Source organism: Pieris napi, chromosome 6, assembly GCF_905475465.1.
Source record: "Pieris napi chromosome 6, ilPieNapi1.2, whole genome shotgun sequence".
NCBI lineage: Eukaryota > Metazoa > Arthropoda > Insecta > Lepidoptera > Pieridae > Pieris > Pieris napi.
Window position 1 is genome coordinate 8,255,987 of NC_062239.1, and position 20,743 is coordinate 8,276,729.

The 20,743-nt window shown below is 33.5% G+C and overlaps 2 protein-coding genes across 5 annotated transcripts; both read right to left on the reverse strand.

Moving 5' to 3' along the window:
- Positions 1-1,437: 1,437 nt before the first annotated feature.
- Positions 1,438-8,157, reverse strand: LOC125050669 (zinc finger protein ZFP2-like). 2 transcript variants are annotated; one of them, XM_047650656.1, is made up of 13 exons: positions 7,763-8,157; positions 7,440-7,571; positions 7,284-7,307; positions 6,542-6,712; positions 6,303-6,440; positions 6,028-6,149; positions 5,261-5,335; positions 5,022-5,154; positions 4,041-4,171; positions 3,466-3,613; positions 2,946-3,065; positions 2,215-2,412; positions 1,438-1,792 (listed from the first exon to the last, which is right to left on the reverse strand). In XM_047650656.1, the coding sequence occupies exons 1-13, from the start codon at positions 7,883-7,885 to the stop codon at positions 1,595-1,597; spliced, it is 1,713 nt and encodes a 570-aa protein (XP_047506612.1). In that variant the 5' UTR covers positions 7,886-8,157; the 3' UTR covers positions 1,438-1,594. The 2 variants fall into 2 exon arrangements, with proteins under 2 accessions (XP_047506612.1, XP_047506611.1); XM_047650655.1 differs by having other exon boundaries at positions 7,011-7,307.
- Positions 8,158-10,789: 2,632 nt separating this feature from the next.
- Positions 10,790-19,448, reverse strand: LOC125050672 (zinc finger protein ZFP2-like). 3 transcript variants are annotated; one of them, XM_047650664.1, is made up of 13 exons: positions 19,168-19,448; positions 18,882-19,008; positions 18,376-18,509; positions 18,031-18,171; positions 17,680-17,817; positions 17,394-17,515; positions 16,668-16,742; positions 15,906-16,038; positions 15,268-15,398; positions 14,088-14,283; positions 13,575-13,694; positions 12,312-12,512; positions 10,790-11,016 (listed from the first exon to the last, which is right to left on the reverse strand). In XM_047650664.1, exons 1-13 carry the CDS (start codon positions 19,273-19,275, stop codon positions 10,876-10,878), a joined length of 1,767 nt encoding a protein of 588 aa, XP_047506620.1. In that variant the 5' UTR covers positions 19,276-19,448; the 3' UTR covers positions 10,790-10,875. The 3 variants fall into 3 exon arrangements, with proteins under 3 accessions (XP_047506620.1, XP_047506617.1, XP_047506618.1); XM_047650661.1 differs by having other exon boundaries at positions 18,376-18,651; positions 18,877-19,008; XM_047650662.1 differs by lacking the exon at positions 18,882-19,008 and having other exon boundaries at positions 18,376-18,651.
- Positions 19,449-20,743: the final 1,295 nt, after the last annotated feature.

Sequence of the window (20,743 nt, forward strand, 5' to 3'; positions counted from 1 at the left end):
TTGTCTGCTGATAAGTTACTGATTTTAATGCTGTTCGGAGATGAAACCTTTTGTTAGGTTTTGGTGGTTGTTCTCTCTGTCAGTATAATTCTGAGTTTGACATACTGGACACATTACTTATTGGGTGATGATTTTTGGATCTGTCCATAGTATCACAGGAGATAATAGTAAGACAATTAACCAGTACAAGAAATAAATGTTGTCATTTGTAAACAGGGTTTATTGTTGTTGTATATTGCTTATACCGATACAACACTGAAACAGCAAGCATGTCTGTTTCATACTTATTAGTGAAAACATAAGATTCACTATGAAATATAAAGAATGCAGTAAATTAAAAAACAGTTTTATTTATATAATATGTAATATTATATTAATGTTTTAATAGGACAAATGAATTGATAAAATCTTTAAGACTGCAGGAAATATTATTTAATTAAAACAGATGCAATATGTAAAATAATTGTACAAAAAAAACTTTTAATATAAAATATGTATCTAATATGTATATCTTAATACTGTACAGTGAATAAAAATAATATAATACAAATTACAATTATTATGTCACTTTTTATTATACTACTTTAACTAATAGCATTGATCTAATTTTAGATTCTAATTAATTATGTATATAGCAAATTTACCTATCTTAGATCAACTCTCTTACTTTTTTTTATTATTACCAGCTGTTCATAGTATTAACTAAAAAACGTTCACGTTTATATTTAATATTTTTTTTTTTTAAATTGCTGTTTTAAAAAAGTATTTTCCCATGATTACATTGTACTCATCTGTCTAGACGAAATATATAAAAGTAAATATTTATAAAAATAAGCGTAAATTATGATGGTTTATGCATTGATATATAAAAAACCCAAGATGCACAGTCTCGACACGAGTAACGCTCGAAAGTGTCCCGAAACACTATTTCTGTCATTTTCTATAACAGTATGTCTATAACAGTATATGTTACAAGCATATATTATTGCAAAATCAACCTAATACGCGAATTTCTTAAAGTTGTTATTACAACGCAGTGTATACGTACTTAAAGCAATAAAATTTTACGACCGACCGTGGTCGGTAGGACAAGGTATTGAGTGGAGTCGAACATTACTTTTTTATTTACAACTATTTAACATAATTTTAAATTTATCCGACTTTTCGGGTGCTTTACAGCGTGCGTGGTCACGGTGACTAAAGACAAATGGTGTTGGATGTTAAATAGTTGGAAATTTATAATAATACATAACTTTAATCTTTTATATTTTTTCATATTTATAAAAAAAAACACAAATAAATAACATCGACTCCACTTATTAGACGCGAGACTATTTGAAATGAGTGCACAATTTAGAATGTTGCGCTCATTTTTTGAGGACGTTTTTTAGACGTTGATTGTGCATCTTGGGTTTTTTATATATCAATGGGTTTATGTATAAAAATGAAATTTTTGCATCTTTATTTAAGCTGATTATTATTTTTCGTATAAAAGCGTAATTTAACTATACGACCGTAATATTACCAATGAAAACGCTACCAACCGTTAACAGGACATATTACTCTATAGACTACCTTATGCGGCTACTTTTTATTAGTTCACAATATTATTCGGCATTAGTAACTGATTTGGCTGCGCAAGCGCCTTATTCTGTCGTTCTCTGCGCGCGCGACTGACATACGGCGCAGGCTGCTTAAGGTGAACTGTACGCACGTGTAGTTGACAGCTGTTGGACTGAGTGAACGATTTACCACAGACGTCGCATTGATAGGGCTTTTCACCTGTGTGCACCTAAAAGGTAAGATTATTTAACTATATATAATAGGACTTCAACCAACTTAATATTAGGCGACATTTACGATTAAAATAATTCCATCAATATAAACAAAAAAAAAACAGGTTTACCCTAAAATTGACATTTATGAAGTATCTTTTTTTTGTTATGATACTTCAATTCATTTATAAAAACAATCTTCTAATAGACTGATCTCCAAATTAATAATTCATTCAATAACCCATTTTGATAAAGATATATACCACAGGTATGGTTGACTATATTTTATTTTAAAAAATGTACAGCAAAACGTCAGCTATGGTTCTTTCCAAACTAAGGAAGATTACTAATTGAATGTAATATAATGTAAATTAAACTTATTTTTATATTGAGTAAGTACCAGAAAATTAGCATAAATTAATACAAAGTAATGACTCACCCTATAATGTCTATCTAATACAGTCTTGACTTTAAACCTCATCCCACACACAGTGCAAACATGAGGCCTCTGTTCGGAATGTACAGCCGCGTGAAGCAAGAGATTCCGTCGTATGTGAAAGGCCTTACCACATTGTCCGCATTTAAACGCACGCTCGCCAGAGTGCGTTAACTTGTGGTACGATAGGAGGGCGTTTTTCTGGAAAGAAATAATTTCCTACATCAGTCAGTAGATAAGCCTTCAGATAGGCAAACAAAGAAACATTTAAGCTTTATCTTAATATATATAAATTACGTTGTTTGTCCACTATGGACTCCTAAACTACCGAACCGATATAAATCAAATGCACACCGCGTGTAGTTTGATAGCAGTTTGACGCGATAGCTTACATCTCAATTTATACCCGCAATATTATTTTATTGCAAAATATTTGTTTATTATTTGATAGTCACAATTCTAACAGATGGCGCTGCGTTGAAAGTACCAACGTTTCACATAAGCTTCAATTTAATGGCATAGCCACCAAAAAAGCATGGTGGTCCCCATGACAGGTGTTCTCCTACCGTTTCCCTTGAATAGTTTGCTACTATGTAATATAACAAAAACCTTAGCCACAGCAACGCTTTGCCGGTCTGCTAGTAATGTATAAAGTATATTATGTCACAATATTAGACTCTAATAAATAATAAAATTATTATATTTATGTATGTGGTATATTTAAGTTGCCTCACCGTAAATGCTTTACCGCATATTTCACAAACATGTCCCTTTTCTATAGGATACTCAATATCAGGATGTATTTTTCTAAAATGCCAGAAAAACGAGCGCGCATTAGGTATTTGTTGTGGGCACTGTAATAAGAAAACGTTATTTATAAATTAAACAAATTATACTTATATATATACGCCTTTATAAGGCGTATTTCTTAGGGTTTCGCAATGATGACCAAGTAAAATTTAAATTACAATGCGTAGTAGGAACTGAAGGTAGAGTTTAAATAATAATTTAAAAAGGAATACATATAATAATATATTTTTATTTACGAACTGTATTGTGATATAGGAAAAATTTGGTAAAGTAACTTTATTATTTGCCTCTTAAATAAGGCTGTAGTTTAATTAGGAGACCTTAAAGGACAAAATTAGTATTCCTTTGCTGAAATTTAAACACAACTACCGATGGAAACTTCTATAAGTCAAAAAAACATAAAAAGATGTTCACAAATGATAATTACAAACTAAAGAAACTTACATGCGGACACTGCATCGGATATTTCCTAGAGTCATTTTTCTTGGATCCGTCGGTACGCGTCCATGGCCGACGATCGTGTGACGTGCGCACATGTGCACGTAACTCGTCTGCTGTTTTGAAAGACACGCCACAGTGACGACACCCATTTCTGTAAAGTATTTAAACTTTCACAAAAAAAGAATTTCCAATTTCTTACCATAGTTTTGATTTCTGAATAAATATTTGTAAGATTTGATTATGTCTGTGATAGTTTTTATAACCTCAAAGTCATGCTAAAATATGTAGTAAGGCCTCTGCAGAATCGAAATCCAAATCCGCTAGCATAACTTTTATACAATTTGTGAGATTATATCTAGATAGTTCTATCTCCGAATCCATAGAAAAAAAGCAAAAGATCCATAGAATAAAAACGTCTGTTCTTAGATGTGTCTGGATTTATTAATCCATGGATTGTGTCATATTTAAAGTAACGTGTTAAAGATTTAGTGAACAGTCCAATATAATAGACCGCCCTGCAGGTTTAAAGTTTGTAGTTTAAATAGGTTTTAAATAAATATTCCAGAGAGTAGACTTACTTATTTTCATTGGTCTCCACATGTTTCCGCGCAGTGACCATGTGTCGGCTGTACGCTTCATTCGATGCGAACTTCACATCGCACAGCGCACAATACGGAGCCTGAGTATTATCTTCTATATCTCTTTTCTCCTGTAATATTAAACAGTAAAATGGTTAATTTAATTCCAAACAACTCGAGATACAGTTTTTTACATTTATTTTATTATATTATACCATCAGTGTAGAAGTAAAGCGATGCGAAGAAAACCTAGCTGTGTACCAATGTATTTTTATTTCCACATGGGCACTTAACACTAGCTCCTATGCTGACGGAAAACTTCGTAACTAAAAACTTTTACAAGAGCACTGTTGGCCTAATGGCTTCAGCGTGCGACTTTCATACCTGAGGTCGTGGGTTCGATCCCCGGCTGTCCACCAATGGACTTTCTTTCTATGTGCGCATTTAACATTTGCTCGAACGGTAAAGGAAAACATCGTGAGGAAACCGACTTATGTCTTAGACCCAAAAAGTCGACGGCGTGTGTCAGACACTGGAGGCTGATCACCTACTTGCCTATTAGATTTAAAAATGATCATGAAACAGATTCAGTAATCTGAGGCCAAGACCTAAAGAGGTTGTAGTGCCACTGATTTATTTATTTTAAAAAGTTTAACTGTGTTTTCGACGACGTACTTTAGGCACGGTAAAAATAATCAATAAAACAACCGAAAAAATGTGTCCGCCTCATGTCACAGGTGGTAATGGTTTTTACACAATATTGATAAATCGCTTTTACTATTAATGTAAGAGTTTGACATTTCTCTCTGAACACAAAGTAAATATTACACATGAGTGAATACAAAAGAAATAATCGTAATTTTTTGAGTTACTTTATTTCTATTGCGTTCAACTGATTTGTGTAGAGCGAAGCAAATTTTTTAATAAAAACCGAAACAACTCAATTTCATTTGTCTGACCTAAGCCAAAAGCAAAACTCACATCTTGATCTCGGTGCATAAGGGACTTGTGCTGATGAAGGCCCAACTTCGAAATGAAGGTGAACCCACAAAAACCGCACACCACGTCTGATGGATGCTTTAGACGTACATGTGTCATGTACGACATCCATTGACTGTAAATGTTAGAGAATATGGTCAGTAGTATATATTATTAAGGGATACACAAACAACCAGTGTGATCGCTGAACTATAAATTTATAAATACGGAAATATACTCACGTAAAGACTTCTTCGCAATATTCACAGCTGTATGTAACACCGCGATGCCATAGGATGTGCTGTTTTGCTTGATGCCTGTAATAATATAGATTATGTAAAGCAACTCTGTAAAAAAAAGCTTAAGTTACGATTTAAATAAAGTCCTCAATATCCGCCATATTAAAATTGTATACTTAATAGGAATGTTCTGATAAACTCAAAAACTACTCAACTGAACAGGGACGGATCGACCTAAGGGCTTTTTGGGCAACAGTCCACCCGTGGACTACTAATACTTTGGGGCCCTTTGCCCCACTGAAAACAATAGGCGATATTTCAAATTTTAAAAATATCTAAAATTTTAAAAATGGCTGGAATCTCTGAGGTTAATCAACCCATGCGCGATGCCGGATGCGCGTCCATCGAACGGAACGGGGAATTCCCCGTCAGTTTTTTCGGTCAGTGTATTTTTTCGCGAGTGAGCCCCACAAATTCACTATCCGCCCATGAAACTGAGTAATATAGGCTATTTATTTCGAAAATGTTTAAAAATTAAATGTCCAACCATACGAAGCGAGAACAGGACATATTCATCTAACTTCATATTTTTACACTAGATGGCGCGGGCGCACCGCTCGACTAGAATTGAAGTGGGATGGAAACAAAATGGTCTTATTGTAAGCCAGAACAATAGACTAAAAGAATTAGTGCCGAAAGTAGACAAATAACAAACAAACACTTGGTCAGTTATAAAAAACCCTGTTATTTTATATTGTCAATTGACTTACACAGCAGTAGAGACATAGGGACACTGTTTGCAATGATACTTGGTACCATGTCGTCTAAGGTGTTTGCCCACTATATACTTGTCCTTGAAACGCAACTTGCAAATGTCACACTCCACGAGACCCTGTAAAAATCACAGTTAGCACTATAATATAGCACTTAATGTTTAATTTTTATGTTATAGAACTGTATATACAATAGAACAATGAATAGTTGAAACTGAAGGACAAGTTAGGCATCGCATTTAACTGAAAATTGTGAATATTATTGGTCTTACCTCGACATGATTTTTATTATGATTTTGCCATGTTCGTGAATCCAGGAACCCTTTAAAGCATAACTCACATCTGAATGTGGCATTTTGATAGTTCTTTGACTCCCGACGTTTACTTATTTCCTCCATTTGTTCAGCTATCTATCAATAAGAATAATAATTTGTAGTAAATAATTTAACGAATACAAGATTAAAGCAAATCCGTAAAATCATTGATAAGGAATACATAACAAAATTATTACCGTCAAGTTAACCACATTGACATATCTGTGGAAGTCTTCTGGGGTGACAGCATCCTCTGGAAGATTGGTGTTACGTCTTAGCGCGTGCATTGGTCGGCCGCGACGCTTTTTGGGAGTCTCCACTTTCTTTCTTTTACTTTTCTTTGCTTTCTTCAATCTAGCTAGAGGTATCTAAAAAAAATTAAAATGGTAACCGGTGGCAAGCGAATAGTTTTTTTAAATTTTTTATAGCTTAACAAAAAACTACATACTTACTCTATTACTATACTCTAAGGTTAAGGTTCAGAGTCGAGATTTAGCACATAGTATGACTGCCATATGATAAAAAGTTTTTGATTATAACATTATAGATTTAACTAATGGATGTCATAACCCTAGTCTTGAGTCTCTAAATCTTACCCTTAGGGCCCAACAACTTTTGGGACAATGTTGATAGTTAAGGTCAATTAAAATATTATTATACACATACATCATCAGTCTTTTCTTCTTTCTCCCTTTTAACAGTTACAGAAACATCAACCATTTCCTTTTTAATTTTATTCTTGTGATTTTCTTCATCACTTGGCCAATCAAAATCATTGTCATTATATGAATCTTCATCATATTGTTCTAATTTATCTAACTGATTATCTTCAATCTTCATATAAACATCTTCATTTATAGTAGAATCTGCACTTATACTAACATACATAGCTTTTTGAATACTTAGATTAGACGCAAGAATAAGGCTGTTTTTATCTACCTGTCTTACATCTTTTTCAGTGATCTGAAAATATGAAAAAAATATGTACTTAGTTATTTTTATGAATCTTTATTCTCCTTCCTTTACCACTCTAAGCTGTAAAATATTAAAATATGTATGTATAACAGTTTATAGGCATAAGTCCAAAATTTGTACCTTTCCTCTACTTTTTAGTATCCCTTGTAATACTGTTTGACCGCGTAAACTCTTTTGCCTGAATAAGTAAAACTTCACCATTTGTCCAGCACACACGTAGCACACATAATCAGGTAGCCCAAGCGTCTTTACCTAAAAAAAGATATCATGTATGAAGATAAGCAATTTTATGAAGCAAAAAAACACCTTCAAGAATTAAACTCATATCTGGGAACAAATAATTTTGAAATAACAAGATCTCTTGAATCAAAAATTAATTTCAATTAGTTTATAATAAAAAAATCCACAAAAATATATATTATATCAACTAAATAGACACTTACGTCGATTGTTCCAGTCAGTAATTCGTAGTAGCGTTCCAAAGTATTTGAAGACATTTTAAAAAGCTTCACATGCATTTCTAAGCAAACTCGACAAGCTTTTACGGTTGACATTTTTAACACCATTAGACAAATCAAAAAAAGAGAATGAAAAACATAAACTAAACTTTATAAGGCTTTAAATGAAAGCTTATTTTTAAGACCAAAACTTTATTTTATTGTGAGCTTACAACAAGTGATGATCTTGTTTACTACAGTGAAACTTTGTATTATTCGAATCAATACAATATTACACTTTATACCTAAAATATTTCATTTATGTTTTAACATAATTAAATAATTTATATCTTATTTTTAAACTACGTTGCCTGACATTATTATTTCGTTTTCATTTTACAAATTACAAAATTAATGCACAATATAGATTACACAAGATAAATTGATATAACATAGATTTAAAATATGTATGTAACTTCGACATTTCACATACCGAAGAAGTTTTACAGTTTAAAATAGATTTATTACTATTGATTACTAATCTGTGATATTTTGGTAATACAGCCTTTTATAACAATAGTGACCGGCCGACTTCCCAGTGACCTTAATACGTTTAAAATAATATAAACCTTCCTCATGCATTGGTAAAATTGTATTTTCTTATTTAAAAAAAGATTAAGTAGACCCAGAGATTACCTCCTACAACCTCACAAACTTTTCTTTTTATAATATTAGTATAGATAGCGTGCTAGTCGAAGTCAAATAAATCCTTTTGAAATGTTATAATATATAATAATAATATTATATACAATATAATATTGTTCTTAATAATTATAATAATCGAATAGCTAGGGAGCTGGCAAGCAAAATATTAATATGATTTGCTCGTGAGTCGTGATGGCGGCCATTCACGGGCTATCCATCGACAGATTTAGCGTGCCAATGGTCGATCCAAAATTCGTCCATGAATGTGAAAACACTGTCGGTCCAAATGGATTGGCTCGGCGCGATGGAATTCCAACTGCGCGAAAGTCCATCGCGCCGAGTCCATTGGCGCGGCGCGCATACGCAGACGGCTCGCTTGTGAATGCGGAAAACCAAAGGTCCGGTCGGTCTGAGCCATCGTGCAATATGGTTTGCTCGCACGTGAATGGTGTTACTTGCGAGCCAAACACGCCATTTTGATTTTAGTTTGCGTTTACTGTTTAGCCGTTGGACGAGAAGCACGTGACGCATTGTTAATATAAATCGTTTTCGCAATAAGTTCAAACCGTGACTTTGTTATTCAATTTATGTATAAGTTTAGAAAAAAAGTCAACTCCTTCATTAAATTTATGTGAGGGAGTTGCGATCTTTTCAGCAACCAATCCTTACACCACTTTCTTTTTTTTTTAAACTATACAAACCGCTATGGTGGATAAATAAAACTCATATTCTGAATCGAAGTTCATTATGAACACGTCCGGTGCTATCGACGCCTTCACTCAAAATGATCAAATGGAAAGGCTCGCTGGCGCGTTCGCGAATGGCATGAATTTGGCTTGGCGCGACGTCGAGTATAGAGCCCGTGGCGCGAAAGCCATATGGATCGCCCGTGAATGGCCGCCATGAGGCAGACTTTATCATTAGCGATAATAATTATACTAAAAGGAATATTAAGGACCACGTCTGCCACCCTGGGAGCGCTGAATATGTAAAAAAAAGAGCACTAGTGCACAAGTGTCGACAAAAAAAAGTGTGCTATATCATTTTCCCGTGTTTGCCGGTTTGACTGTTGTTTATATTGCTTATAGAAAAATCATAAACGAAACAGACACCCAGGCCACTTATATTACGAAGTCAGACCATTTGAATTTATTTAATGTGTTTTTTTACTTTTTCATGTTTTTTTTTCGGTTTTGTTTCGTTCACAATTCATATTATGTTCGCAGGCCAATAAAAATTACAGAACAAAGAAAAAACACAAAATTATAACAATTCTTTATTAAATTATTTTGCTATAAGGTTGTATTTTATGCAAAATATAAATGAAGGGGTCACAATAAAACAACTACAACTATATATAGATAATTTTATTATATTACAATAAATTATTCATAATTTAAGATGCGCTTACCACAAATATTAACTATTTTACAAATAAAAGTATTTGATTCTGAGTAATTAAGCGTTTCGGCAGTTTAAAGGCTGATTCACGCTACACCGTGTCTCGACCGGGCCGTGCCCCGGCCGGGGCACGGTCTAACATTATTGATATACTTTTGTATGAAGTAATTCATGCCTGACCGTGGCTCGGCCGGGGCACGGCCGGGGCACGGCCTGGGCACGGCCGGGGCACGGCGTTGTAATGTCGGTGGGTATTGTTTCCCGGCTCCGGCACGGTCCGGCCCCGGCACGTCGTAACATGAACGTAGGCGCCCGGGCACCCAACGTCAAATCTTAGTGAGGTTGAATTTTTTCTATGTACGATAAATATGGCTTTTGAAATCTTGTAATTTTTTTGGTTAGATCTGGTTTTAATTTTTCAAGTAAATGAGTAAAGCATTCTTTAGATATTCTAAAATAACCATAAAACTTGCTCTCGTCGTATATTAATTCTTTGTAAAGTAAAGAAAATTCCCCTTCTGCTTCTCGCTTTCTCCAGGTTGGATGTACACCCCATCTTCTTTTAGTACTTTCGCTTCGTTTTTCTAATACTTCGTCATTGATGGCAATTGCAATAGCTGCCAATTCAAATTGTGAAAATTGCATAATTACTTAAGCGTCAAGTCTATCGACAGATGAAATCACAAGCTGACAAAAACAGATATAGTGGTGCAAGCACGTACGTGCGTACACCCAAACAGCCCGGTGTAACATGAATCAATGTCCAGGACGGCGCACGGTGGCCGTGTCCCGGCCGAGGCCCGGCCCGGTCGCGACACGGTGTACCGTGAATCATCCTTTAGGCTTATATAAATTGTACCATACCTTATCGTCACCATAGACGTTTTAGCATGTATCCAGTGTCTGAGTCCGATTATAAAACTACAGTAAACAGTTACATTTTTATTCATTGCAAAATATACCTTAACACATAGGAATAAAGTTGTTATTACAATTGATGAGAATTCAAGAGTTTAATATGTATGCCTTGTCCTAGTAAGTATTCGGGGCGGTTGCTCTCCATGCACTTTCCTAATGTGGCTCTTGCAGCTGTTGGATTGAGTGAACGCGTGACCACAGATCTCGCACCGGTAGGGTTTTTCGCCAGTGTGCGTCTAGAAAATATATTTAATAGTAGATGACCCGGTGAATCTTCGTATCACCTACATATATTTGTGTCAGAGCTTAATACTATTTTTATTAAACTGACCAACGAGATCGGACCTCGTAATACGGCTATGAACATAGATTTATATCGTTAGATAGGCCCTTACCGCAGTGAGACCGCGCTGTGTTGTCGCACAGTCGAAGTGAGTGAGCTCACTAACCTGGGATCAGTGCACCCCTAAACACAGTGTTAGCCGGACGTGTTGTAAAGGGCGTTTGCGAGCAGTTTAGTGTCACAAAATGCCATCGTGTGCCTTTCTAAAGTGCAACAACAATTCTAGAAACACAAATAAAGCCAGAGGTGTAACATGTCACTCGTAAGTATTGCGATTTGATTTAAAAACTTTTATTTTTCCTTCCGCACTGTCTAAAATAACAAATTTAAATGGTGAGTGCACGAAAGAGAAAGTAGTGTTTGCAACTAATGTAGGAGAAAAAGAGATGACACTATTTTCTCAGTACACTTGTTGTGTATAGATTGCACAGATGTTGTCGAAAGAGAAAGTAGTGTTTGCAACTAATGTACGAGAAAAAGAGATGACACTATTTTCTCAGTACACTTGTTGTGTATAGATTGCACAGGTGTTGTCGGCATTTTGTTAACGTACACATTCAAAAACAATGCCACAGTTTTTGGTGTCGGGGCCTATCTAACGCTATAAATCTATGGCTATGAAACACTAATTTTTGAAGGCATCTATAAATATATTGCCAAATTATAATTATATATTGAAAAAGGGACAAATTTGACTTATTTGAGGGTAATCAAAAAAATGCTACGAATTTTTTATGTTTTACCAACAAAAAGGTACATTTAAATATTTACTTACTCAAGTGACCTAATACAAAAATAACAAATATTTCAATATCACGAACCATATATCGAATTAACTTTAATAACTTTATTATATTCTTTAGCTGGCATTACTGCCTTCTAATTCCAGGTTTAGGAAACCTTTTTGAAAAAATAAAATGTTATCTTTACATGTGCGTTTTTTACTGTTTGAGATGACAAGGGACATAATTATCAGTCGCCGTAAAACCACTTTTAATGTGGAGCACTGCACTTAATAAAATGGATACATTAACTGACAATAAAGTGTATGTATAGACTCTTATTGTTAAAAATGTGCCCGACCAAAAAGGTTTGCCATCTCTGACATGTCAAAAAATGATAGCTGTCAGAATTCTACGGAATTAAAAATAAGAGTATTCATATTATTTTATGAGTCGCGATTGTTACCATAAAATGTGCCTTCAATGTAGCCTTCTTCTTAAAAGCTCTATGGCAAAGAGAACATTGGTGCGGTCTCAAGTCCGAGTGCACGGTGTTCTCGTGACTCGCGCGACATCCCGCACTGTTGAATCCGCGCCCGCATTGACTGCATTTGAACGGCTTTTCTTTCAGATGACTCAACATGTGAGCTTCGAGGCTGTATTTAGTCTGTGAATTGATAAGACATTTATCGCTTTATTCATAAAACCAAATTTGTCGAATTGCACTCTTTTAATTAAAGTAATCTTTCGTCTTTTTCTGTCAAACTATATTTACGCTGTAATGAAAAGACAAATTATTTGATGAATAAGGGGATTAATTTTCCGTAGTATTCCATCGATTATCTTGATTATTACAATAAAAATTAGGAGATATACAGATTTTTATTGATTTAAATGATATTTCACTTATCATCTGAATAGAACCAACTAAAAAGAATATGATTTTGTCCCATTCGGTGTCGAGACCCTAGGTCCGTGGGGTCCTAACGCTATAAGGCTTTAAGGAAATAACAAAAAGGTTAGTCGACATCACAGGAGACCGAAGAGCTGGCAGCTACCTTGGACAAAGATTAAGGTAGTTATTCAAAGGGGTAACGCTGGACATATCTTCCGAACCTTGCCTAAAGGGACTCCTTTTAATATTATATTTTAAGGTTAGTTATTGTTTTTCTGTTATTAATTACTTGAATAAAGATATAAAAAGTTGTAGGTCAACAATAACATCAATTTGAATATAGTGTTATTAAATGATTTTTACTGAAAAGGATATATGTACCTAGAGTACGAGTACGTACCTACGTAGTTTACCAATATTTTTAGTCGAGTATAGTATCATTTCTATTACGTTCATATATTTTTCATCGTACGTATGGGTTGGAAAAATATGATGCGGCCTCTTTCTCCAGGTCTTCTAAAACTCCATTTCCACTGTTATTTAGTCGAAGATGGCTTTATAAAATAAGGGAATGATAATTCAGTTAAATTTTTTAAAATAAGACCGTATAGCCAAGTTTATAAGTTTATGTATAATTTACTAGTAAAGGGACCGGGTTGAAACGTTTTCCTACAAAATCTGCAAACATGCAATAACAAAAGCTATTTTTTAATATTAATTTAAAAAAATGTGATTAAGCGAGACCCTTCTAGATCTGCCCCAAAGTAGTTTGCGGAACGAGCAGTCTTGGGTTCGATTCTCGCCTATTACGAGATTCAAATAAAGGTAGAATACCTGTAGCCGCGACCCGCAAACGTGACACACATGTGGTTTCTCCTTGACGTATTCGTCGTGTGGGTGCGCTGTGCGGAAATGCGCCGACAAACTGCGGGCACTTGCTATCATCTCGGAACACTATTTAAAAAAAATTAAAATGCAAAATTATTTTTATAAAATACTAGCGGAAACTTTCTTAAATAACTTTTTTGATATACATATATAATTTTGTAAACTTTCTCTTGTATTAGTTGAAATAAAGGCTTTGAAATTGAAATTGATATTATTAATCAGTGATTCAAATGGTAAATTTTGAATTCTACATTATCACTGATTAAATTAACCTTTTGAGCCAATTCATTACAAACATACTTACATACAAAATATTTCCATCCATCTTTCCTCTTTATAATAATAGATGAGGCAATCTACCCACCGGGTTAGCCACAAGACAATAGCGCTAGACTTGAATAACACAGAATGTGAAAAAACCCTTAGAAAAAATTTGTGCTTAATACATTTCAAACATACCAGAGGACACTTATTAGGCCAGACCGTAGGCCCGTTATCAGGTTCATGGTCGTCAGTCTTCAACCGGGGGTAACGGGCAGGCGCGGGTGGCGCACTCGGCCGATAGCCGCCGGCGTACCGCGATTGATGAATATGGGCGTGTTGGCGACGCTCTTCCTTACTCGCAAATGTCTCGCCACATTCCCGACAACCTATACTGGGGAGTTACCGAGACTGTCAATGTATGTAACTATGTAACTTAATATCAAAATTAAAACAATTAAGTCAACGTCTAACGTCCTTTAAGTCTTCTAGATAAACACCTCTTAACCATATCCTTTAAATAAAACTTAATACATATAAAAATTAAGTCAAATAACGTCTAACGTCCTTTAAAAGTCTTCTAGATAAACACCTCTTAACCATATCCTTTAATGGGCCGGCAACGCACTCACTAGAATGGGTGCCCATGGGCTGCGTTGACTGCCCTTTTTGGGCGTCCCGTAGGCTCGTTTGCTTTTTTAAAAATCCTTTCCATGTGTTCAATCGTGACTTTTGTAATTATAATATTTTTATTTTATTTTGTAAATATATTATTTTTATGTTTTTTTAGAACCTAGCACTGTAATTATTGTAATTAATTAATTAATGACTTTTAAGAATAGCTTTTTTTTTGTTTTGTAATTGTGTAACTCTACATTATCTATATTTTTTTTTTAATTTATTATTTTTTTGCATTTTACCATTGGTATTTCTTTTTTTTTATTCCTTACCAGGGTAACTGGAAGAGATCGCTTGTTAGGATAAGGTCGCCTGTTTATGTTATCTGCATGTACATGTAATAAAACAAAGTGCTAATAAATAATATTTGGTAGGGTTTGGTTTTATACTTTATCGTACCCACCCAAAACGACAAAATCTATAAAACTAAATTTATCTATAGAAATAAGATAACTTAATTAACGAGATGATAGCATCTAACAATCTAATAACGAGAATTAAAATAATCTTTCAAGATCAAAATAGTCCGTAGATCAAGAACTACTTCTCTACACCTAGACCTTCCAATTTATTGTTATCCTATTAAAACGGGAATCGTATATAGACTCTATCTAGTGCGATGACAATGACAATTGACAATTGGCAATTACAATAAATTATTGAATTAAAAATTAAACATATTTCTAGATATAATACATACATGGTCTGTGCAGTTTCTTCGTGTTTCCTCGCAGTGAGGAAGTGCTTCTTGAACGCCTCCGTATTCGCGAACTTCATATTACATTCGGCACAGTGGGGCGCATCTGGATTCTCATCTATTTCTGTTTTTTCCTATTAAGTTTGTTGTGTTGTTGAGTCACCATTGTTGAATATTTACTTTTATGCGTGTGTTATGCATAAACACGACTAATTTATTAAAATATCTTATTTTCGTTATTCTATTTATAAATAACTGAATTGCTTTTCCTTTGAAAAAATAATGGCTGGACCAATTTGGCCAATAACGACCTTGAAATATTTGTGAAAGTCCAGGGGAGGTTACAACGGTAGGAAACATAAATAATGAGTCAAGAAAAACACTGAAAATGTCAATTGAATTTTCCAATAAAAGCTGTTACTGGCTGGAAAATATTTGATGAAACTTTGCCAGATCACGATTCGATTTAGTCTAGGCTACTATTATTCCTCATTCACAATATTGTAGCCACACATGATCAACGTTTTAGCTTAAAAATATAAATATTATAGCGAGATTGCTTCATAGTTCATTGCAATGTTTAAACCCTGATAAGCAAACGTAAAACTATTTGGTCGTAATACCTTTTCAGGAATACTTACATCATGACTCGCATGGTGATAACTTTTATGTTGCATCAGACCAAGTTGGGACACAAAAGTGGAAGCGCAGAAACCACACACCCAGTCCGAACGATGTTTTAAACGCACGTGAGTTAGGTATGCGTTACGGTTACTGTAAAATTAATATTATTTTTTAAACTTTATATTTTTATTAATTTTACAAGCAAATTCTGCTCGACCATATTTGTGATAGTCGGAAGATGTTACGTTCGGATATTATAGGTTATCTAGCCCAGTGTGACCCAAACTTTTTTGTGTCATGAATGGAACATTCATAATTAATACCGACAATGAAAGTGCCTCCTGTGTGGCGTGGGCCCCACGTTGAGAAACACTGATCTAGTCTATGGCGTTATTTAAGCGACAATCACACCTTATCAAATACACGAAGCAAAGACAAAGTAGATTACAATCGTTTCATATTTCTGTGTTTCGTAATCGTTTGTTTTTTCTAATAGGCAAGAAGGTGATCAGTCTTTTGTGCCTGATAAACGCCGTCGACTTTTTGGCTCTGGAATGCTGGTTTCCTCACGATCTTTGCCTTCACCATATTAGCGAGAAAGTTTAATAGTTCACGGAATTCGCCGGAAATCGACCTAATGGACGGGAGTCGCACGTTAAAGCCACTTGGCCACCACTGCTCTAGCTTGCTTACTTCAGAACCACGCATTTCATATAAAAAAAAATCTATAAACAAATATTTATTTTCGCATTTATAATATGTATTATCACATAACTTACCTAAACTTTTCTCCACAATGGTCGCAAATGTATGTATGACCTCTGTGCCAAAGGATGTGCAATTTGGCGTGGTTTCTGGAAAAATAAAATATATATTTAAGTAATAGTACATAGTGGTGTTCATATTATAATTTATTTTTGAAGCTATATTTTGTATTTTTCCGCCTACAGCTTCGCCCGTGTGGATTTCTATTTAATAACAATAGTGATTATTATACTTTAGTAGATTTTGATAAAATTAAACATATATTACTTGTGAATTATACAGCAAATCCTTCTTTAGGAATTAGTCAAAACCGTAGAAAAATCCGTTCGATAGTTTATGAGATGGGACTTCATTATATAAAATAAAAAATCAGTGGCACTACAACCACTTTAGGTCTTGGCCTCAGATTTATGAATCTGTTTCATGATCATGTTTCAATCGAATAGGCAAGTAGGTGATCAGCCTCCAGTGCCTGACACACGCCGTCGACTTTTTGGGTCTTAGACATGTCGGTTTCCTCACGATGTTTTCCTTCACCGTTCGAGCGAATGTTAAATGCGCACATAGAAAGAAAGTCCATTGGTGCACAGCCGGAGATGCGACCTCAGGTATGAGAGTCGCATGCTGAAACCACTAGGCCAACACTGCTCCATTCTTCTCCAGGCTTCATTATATAATATGTAAAAATTGGTTGTACTTTTTAACAGCACTTTCCACTAAATTATATAAGTGTTACTCACTTGCCGAGTGTTACGTAGGGGCAATTTCTGCAGCGGTACTTTGTGCTGTGGAACTGAATGTGTACCTGCAAACTGTGCTTTGTCCGGAAACGCATTTTGCATATATCACACTGCACTTTACCCTAGAACAATAAAGATAACATTTCTATCCTCTTCGATTGCTATAAATATATGTATTCCTTTTTTTTGGAAACTTATTAAAATTACTTTTTACGTATACTATAAAATTCCATTATTTTTAACCAGTGTTAAAAAAAATATTTTGAGAATAAAACATTATATATACCTCTTGATGTTGTTTATTGTGTGTTTCCCAGGCTTTTGTATGTATGAATCCTTTATAACAAATGTCACACTTGTAAAATGAGTTTCTATAGTTCTTTGACTCTTTACGCCTTCTCACCTCTTCAAATTGCTCTTCTGTCTAAAATACACATTTTGTAAGAGGAAAAAGTATTTGATACAAAAAAACATGTTATTACTTTGTCTTATACAGTAATCAATACTAAGAAATAAGTTATTTACACATAAGTTAAACATAATATTTTAATAAATCATTGGCCTAAATTGGTTATTAAAACTAACACTTTATTCCTTGGAACCAAAATCAATATAAAAGAAGAAGTGAAAGAGTTACCGTTAAATGGATAGTTGCAAAATGTTTAGCGAAACTTTCACTATCAATACAATCTACTGCAGCAGGTGTTCTTTTCTTAACCAGATTACTTTTCTTCTCTTTTCTTTTGTTTATTTTCTTTTTAACCTTCGGTTTTTGTATCTTAAACAAATTATATATACATTAATAAAGGTTGAAAATTTAAAAGACAACTTCATCCATTCTTATCAGTAGAAAAGTATTTTTTTTATATGTTGACGTAATGAAGCAGTGAATGGAATCTAATGATACTGACTTATTGCAAATAACAAAAAAAAATATAATGATTATAATATGATATTTGTTACATAAGCAAGCTTAACATACTTTATTCTTTTTTTGTGTCTTATCCTTTAATGCTATTGGATCTTGCTGCTTTATTTCATCTTTAACAGGAATCTCTATTTCAGTCTTAAATTTTTGCAATTCTTCATCACTGGGCCAATCAAAGTCCTGGTCATCTATTAATACATTATTTTCAATTTTATCATCTGTATAGGTTGAGTTTCCATCACTATACTTTAATTGAATATCACTTTTACTTAGATTTGAACCTAACAATAGAGATTTTCTATCTATCTGAATAATATCATCATCTGTAATCTAAAGTACATTTCAGTTTAATAAATAAATATAACTGTAAATAATAAAAAACCAAGTGATTCATTAATAGAGGTACATTTACTATAAAAGTTTAAAAAAATACATTTAAGTTATCAAGGGGCTATTTATGAATACATATATTATAAAGTAAAATAAAATTCTTCAATGTTTTCAGAATCTTTTAGGGTCTTTTTGTATTTATAATAATAAAAAAGTAACACATACCTCACCGCAATTTCTAAGAATATTTTCCAATATGAATTGACTCTGCAGTCCCCTTTGTTTAAATATATAAAACTTTTTCAGTAAAGCTGCACACTCAAAGCAAGCATATTTAGATAATTCAGGCTTCTTGACCTAGGTTACAGCAAAGGTTAAATATATTTCTAATAATTCAGATATATTAATATTATTATAATAATTCAGAAATATAATTAGTATGTTAGAACAATTTTCAAACTAAGACCCACTATAGCAACTTGATCTGAAATTTGTAGACTTGTCATTAATACTTACACTGCTTCCAGTTAATATTTCATAGCAATGCTCTAGAGAGTTAGATTCCATAACAAAAACTTTAACATTGATTTGTAGGCAAATTCTGCAATATTTAATGGTTGCCATGGTCCAAAAAATATCCTCATTATCTAATAATGTATACAGTATATACCTTACAAAATCTCAAATATAATTTCAAGCGATTAATATTATATTTAAATAAAATAACAAATAATTCCGTTTATTCCACTGTGCGGTGTGTACATAATATATTTCCAAATTCCAAAGTTGACATTAAATTATGACAAATGTTGTCTTACGTCTATCTGATAGCTCATAGCATGGGTATGTTCCGATATACACTGCGAGTACTGTATAGTGCTCCCACTGTTCAAAAATTTGTTCCGCTATGGACTGCAGTATACAGCCGCAGCGTCCTAGGAAATATATGACGTCACAAATCCCCGCTATACTTCTACTGCGAGCACTGGCGTTTTCGAGGTAAGGTACTCGCAGTGCTTTGATCACGTGATCAATCAAAACCACTTGAATGCCTAACGGCTGATATAACTTACAGTTTAATAACAAACATTTAAAATTCTAACTTACTTTCTTTGTAGTATTAATTCAATTGACAGTTAATATTAATATAGATTTTTTTTAATGCGATAATACTCCAATAATAGTTTTTCTTGTTGAATTGAAAAACTTTGATGCACTCATTTGAAAACTGTGTCGAAAAACGAAGCTGACTAGTATACTGGACTGCGTTCCGTTTTAAATTGTAACCAGTATAGCTGGCTATAGAGAAACGGTTTCACAGTATACTAAATTGACGGTACTCTGTACAGTGGTCGCAGTGTATATCGGAACATACCCTTTATCAGATAAACTATTGCAGCAAAACATAAACATAATAAATTAATGACTGTAGTCAGTGCCCAATATTCAGTCTGTATAGTAGACGACAATTATTGTGCGTTTTCCAATTACAGAGCATAATGCGACTCAGTGCCGCACAATGCCGCATAATGCTAAAGCTTAATTGGAACGTGAATTAGTTTTCAAATGCATCAGCAGAGTGCGCTAAGTTAGTGTTGAAAAAAAAATGTTCTGAATAGAGTTAGCAACCTCATTAATGTATAAATAATGTTAACGTTAAATAAATGGTTAACAATAATAATTGGTTGAAAACTTTTTACGCTTATTTTAATAATCAAATTATTTCATTAACATTTTTTTACTGAAATAAGAGAAAACTTTTAAAGAATATAAGGTTTTAACAAGCTAAATTAACAGTAAAATATATAATTTCATGTAAGAAGTTTACATCATTTACGTTTTGAGTAAATTTTTCCAAATGATTTCTAAAAAAATTATATACTTTTTCAAAACCATTGCAATGTCTACAAGAGTATAATCCTGTAAAATAAATTTGTTTACAGATCCGAATTTTAAAATAAAATTGTATTCATATTTTAAATGTGGAATATAAAAAAAGTAACTATTTATTTTTATACCTTCATCCATACTTATATTTTTTTATAGCAATTTGAAATAACTTTAATTATTTTCAAAATCTACGACGAAACAA